The sequence below is a fragment of the Orycteropus afer genome, unplaced genomic scaffold (genome assembly GCF_000298275.1).
Source record: "Orycteropus afer afer isolate SDZICR_OR568_19922 unplaced genomic scaffold, OryAfe1.0 scaffold00109, whole genome shotgun sequence".
In the NCBI taxonomy this organism is placed as follows: domain Eukaryota; kingdom Metazoa; phylum Chordata; class Mammalia; order Tubulidentata; family Orycteropodidae; genus Orycteropus; species Orycteropus afer.
The window spans coordinates 5,605,652-5,610,800 of record NW_006921696.1 but is presented as its reverse complement, the minus strand read 5'-3'; the positions used below and the strand labels follow the sequence as shown (position 1 = coordinate 5,610,800).

Below are 5,149 nucleotides of genomic sequence, written 5' to 3'. Positions count from 1 at the left end.
TTAGGATTTTTTTTTTTTTTTTGGCTGACTGGATCTGTCAGATCAGAGTTTGAATTGCAGATCACTGCTTCACAACCTCACAAAACCTGTTACTCCATCCATAAAGTGGAATAAACAATAACTATCGCAGGGTGTTAAAAGGGTTCAATATGATGGCACCCATCAAGCCCTTAGTATAAGTATCTTCAATATAATATTATACTAATTGATAACACAACTATAAATATAGGAAATTGTTTTTTAAAATTTTATAGCCTTCAGGATGAAGGCATTCAAAAATAATGAATGATGCATTTAAATCTTAACTGTCTCAAAACTGCCACAAAATAAAATTTGAAAAATAAAGCTAGAGCTTATAACTCCTGTGTTTCTTTGGTTATCATATTTACTATTCTTAAATAAAAATAAGGTTCCAACAGAAAATAACAGACAGCAAACACTGTGTATGAGAGAGTTGGAGCAGTGGAACCTCAGTGCCACGTGTCAATCATGGTTCCCACATCTCTTTTCCTAAGGGCACTTCAACACTGCAATGCCAAGAGAGCCCACCAGGAAATGTGGAGGCAAGAATTTTAGTTCTGACCTTGACAATAATTAGCAAGAGTCCATCATTTCATCTCTGGTCTTCTCTTCTTTGACCCATAAAACAAAGTTACCTCCTACTAAGTAAAGTCCTATGACTGGTGCTGTCCAGTCAATCCCAACTCATGGTGACCCCACATGTGCCAGGGTAAAACTGCCCTCCATAGTGTTTTCATGGCTTTGCCCTTTTGGAAGCAGATCACCAGGACTTTCAACCTCCAGCTTTCAGTTAGTAGCCCAAAGCTTAGTCGTTTACACCACCTAGAGACTCCAGAAGGTTCTATATCAAGGTGGTATAATGAATGTGAAGCAACACTGTAAAGTCTAAAATGCTTTCATAAAGTAAGGTTAAGTTTGTTATCTTAAACTTATGTGAAGCAACAATAACCATTAAGCATGTCACCAAATTAGAGAAGAAAAACCCAGGTTAGAAAATTGAAAGAAGCTTAGACTAAAGGATTCTGTTAAACAGCACTCACTCCCTGAAATCTCTCCCTTCCTTTTACAATTCCACAGGCTTCTGATCCAGATTATTCCAAAATTTCTAGCAGCACATAAATCTTTTATTCTTAAAAAAATGTCACTAAAGAGTATCCCAATAGCAGGATTAACAAGCTTATCCCTTATAGTATACACAAAACAGAGGCCACAGGATAAAGGCAATTTATCTTAGTTTGCCAAGAAATTACTAATACTGATCACTCTCTGATTTACAGCTGCAGTAATCCACCCTGATAGAGAAGGCTGGATGTTGTAAACTACTCTATTCTGTTTTTGTATGTGGCCTGATAAACAGATAAGCCTTGAAGCTCTAAGGGATGAAAATAAAACTGAGTAGGCTTCTTTTCAGAAAGTGTCTAAAACTGGTGATCATAAGTGACCCTTATATCTGAATTCAGGAGCTCTGAATGCCTATGGCACTTGACTGCTAACCAGAAGGCTGGTGGTTCACTCACCAGCCATTCCTCAGAAGGAAGGTTGGGCAATCTACTTCAGTAGTGATGTTGTTGTTGTTGTTGTTAAGTGCCGTCGGGTCATTTCGAGTCGTCGAGTCGTCGAGTATGAATAGCAAAGAAACACTGTTTGGTACATTACTGCGCAACTTTAGGAATAGTCAGTAGTGATACCGCCTTGGAAACCCAAGGAGGGGTCACTATGAGTTGGTCCGATTCAACGGCACATAACAACAACAACATATCTGAATTCAGAAGGCACATCCCATGCTGGTAATAAGCACTGACCGGTGACACACAACAAAGAAGCCATGATTGGGATCCATCAGTCCAGCACTCTTTACTCTGATTCTCAGAATGATCCCATTTGAGATGTACAAGGAGAAAAAACTGCTCCTGCCATGTCTCTCCAGTGCTGAAAAGACCTAGAGTCCTAGAGGAAAATGGACTTGGAGGTCACTCAGCAGACAATTCCTCAGTAATGATGTCTAGAGAAAGGAGCTCTGATGGTGCAGTGCCTAAGACATTTGACTGCTAACCAGAAGGTTGGTGGTTCAAAGCCACCAGCCACTCCGTGGAAGGAACATAGGGCAATCTACTTCCACAGAGATTTACTGCTTTGGAAACCCAATGGATATCACTATGAGTCATATTAGACTCGATGGCAGTGAGTTTGCTTTTGGTTTTGGTGACACAAATATTAACCAAGCTCTTATTATGGGCCTCTTGCTGTTGTTAGTTGTCATTGAGTCAACAGCAACTCACAGCAACCCTTTGTGTGCAGAGAACTGTTCCACTGGATTTTTCAAGGCTGTGACCTTTCAGAAGCAGATCACCAGGCTAGTCTTCAAAGATATCTCTGTGTGGGTTAGAACTACCAACCTTTCCTCTAGTCACCACCCAGGGCCTGTTGTTGTTATGTACCATCGAGTCTCACCCGACTCATAGTGACCCCTCCTTGGGTTTCTGAGGCAGTATCACTATGGAAGTAGATTGCCCCATCTTCCTTCTGAGGAGTGGCTGGTGGGTTTGAACTGCCAGCCTTCTGGTTAGCAGTCAAGTGCCTTACCCAGGGCCTAGCCCACCAAAATTACAAACATCAAAAAGGGCTTTTTTTTTGGACAGCATAATACAAGAAGGCACGCACAGACATAAATGAACCTGTAAGGTACAAAATGATAACACCATTGTATTTGCTGAGAGGAGGCACATTGCTTGAAACTGTGGGGAACAAGTCCAGTCAAGATTATTGAGTAATGATCCATAAACAAGTTAACTCAGTCTCTTGGTTCAATCCAACAATTATATCATATTTGCATCTAGAGTATTAGAATAAAAGTGCTGTCAGAAACAAAATAAAAGATCTAAATACATAAATACAATAGGCAGCTCACCATGAAACACACTGTTGTCCACCAGAAAATGCCTGCGGTACTGCACACAGTTCCTTTTCTCCAAGTTCCAGTAGCTCATTGTCAGAAGATTTCTGGCACAGCATCAAAACCAAATTGCCCTGTCAAGTGAAACAGAATGAGACAAAAATGAAGAAAATGGTAGCAACACGCTCACACGGGTAGCATAATGCCATCAGTTTCACGGCATTAGGAGGCAACACACACGGCACAAATCTTCTCCACACGAGGCACAGGAATTCCCCAGGCCCTAAGGAATTTCCCACAAGTCTCTCCAGGGGGAAGACTGTCACTTAACATTCCCAAACAGTAACTTTTCTAAACAGCACCTTTCACTGCTCAAAGTTACCGCTGTCCCCAGACGAAACACATCTACCATCAGGAAACAAGTTTCAGGACTGGTTTATGCCTTCCAGACCTCATCCATATCCAGCCAGCACCCAAACCAGCCAGTGCTGGTGACTTTTCAGGAAACTTCAGCTGCAGGATAGGAGGTAACTAACATATGGGAAGTTGTCATTCCAGGTTCCTAAATCTTGTGTCGGTACCACCATAGAGGGACTGGGTGATCTGTGGAAATCTCAGAAATTATAGCAACTTCCATTGTGGCCATGGCTAAGCCAAACATAGTAACAAAGACTGCCTATCTTCTTGATTCAATATGGATGTCCGTTTAGGGCCTGCATCTGCCCAGACTGAAGTTATTGGAGTGACCAGAGCCGACTGCAGCCCTCCAGGGGGCTTAACAAGAAGCTGCGCCTGCTCCTTCCTTCATAAACCTTGCCCCTCAACAGACACCGAGAATCACAATCCCAGAAACACAATGCTAACTAGAGCAAGAGCTTGAAAGGCAGAGATCCAAGCTGATGAATTGAACTCCTCTAAAAGCCCGTGTGCATAACCCTGAACAAGGCCCCCTTTGTTCATGGGATTTGGCTAAAGCAACTTTTCAGAATTCCAACTTCTTTTCTGTTCACAAAATAAAGCCAGGCAAAATCAAGCAAGGCCGGTGTGAAGCAAAACCCACAGGTGGGAAACAAATTGTCATCTGCCCTATTAAAGAAATCTAGAGTTTTGTAAAAGTGCTCCAGCATGAAGTCAGCTGCTTGGTGAAAATAAAAATTATCAGAGCATTGTCCATTCGTTAATGGAACCACAATTGGTGAAGGATCCGAAGTTTTTGCCAGATATTCTCCTTGGCTCCCTGGGGCTCATCTTTAACTCTCACCAACAGAGTTCTTACCTAACCCCAACCCATCTTATGCTGTCTCTGGCCCTGGATCTTACTTCCTCCTTCTTACCTCATCCCCATCTCGTTCAATTTGCCTAAGGACTGCCATTACTCCAAGATAAAATCACCTGAAAAGCAACTGTAAACTACAACAGAAAACAGGTTTACAAATCCACTCACCTTTGCTCCTTCCCTAGCCAGTGCCACATAATACAAGATCTCTTGTTTTAAAAAGTACTTTTAATTATATAAATGGTATAGTCATATATACTCATTTATTCTTTTAAAATAATAATAATAATAAAACTGAAATTCATCAAATAAAAAAAGTGGAAGTTTCCTGCTTCCCTCACATTTGTTCAGTTTATGTCATTCCAGTTCTTTTTCTATACATTTAGATATATATCAAAAGTAAACCATTTGTTGTGGAGTCAATTATGATTCATGGCAATCTCATGTCTGTCAGAGTAGAATTAGCTCCATGAGGTTTTCAACAGATCACCAGGACTTTCTTCTGAGGCACCTCTGGATGGATTCAAACTGCCAACCTTCTTGTTAGTAATCTAGTGCTTAACTATTTGGATTACCCAGGGACTCCTACATGTACATGTATATAAATTTGAAGACATCTACATTTTAAAGGCAAAGGGGACCAGAACAGATGGAGAAGTCAGCCACAGGGACCCAGGTGAGGAGAGGGAACCCAGGCCACGCCCCAGAAGCAGCGAGGTGGGAAGGCAGGGAGAGGACAGAAAAGGCAAAGGGGACCAGAACAGATAGAGGAGTCAGCTTCAGGGATACAGGTAAGGGTGGTTGGAGGGGTCCAACAGCTAAGGGAGACAAACTTGTCTATCAGTTTGTCCTACTTGGTGACGTGTTGCTGTGAGTCTTGAGGCTGTGCCACTGGTGTTTCAAATCCAGCGGGGTGTACATGGTGCACAGGTATCAGTCAGGCTTGCAGACTGAGAAAG

At 41.9% G+C, this 5,149-nt stretch overlaps 1 protein-coding gene across 1 annotated transcript in view; it reads right to left on the bottom strand.

Annotated features, from left to right (window-relative positions):
* PLCH1 (phospholipase C eta 1) overlaps positions 1-3,008 on the bottom strand; it is a 330,067-nt gene extending 327,059 nt beyond the window's left edge. The window contains exon 1 of the mRNA XM_007943576.2: positions 2,930-3,008. Coding sequence (XP_007941767.2) covers positions 2,930-3,008 — 79 coding nt within the window. The remainder of the gene's footprint in view (positions 1-2,929) is intronic.
* Between the last annotated feature and the right edge of the window lie 2,141 nt (positions 3,009-5,149).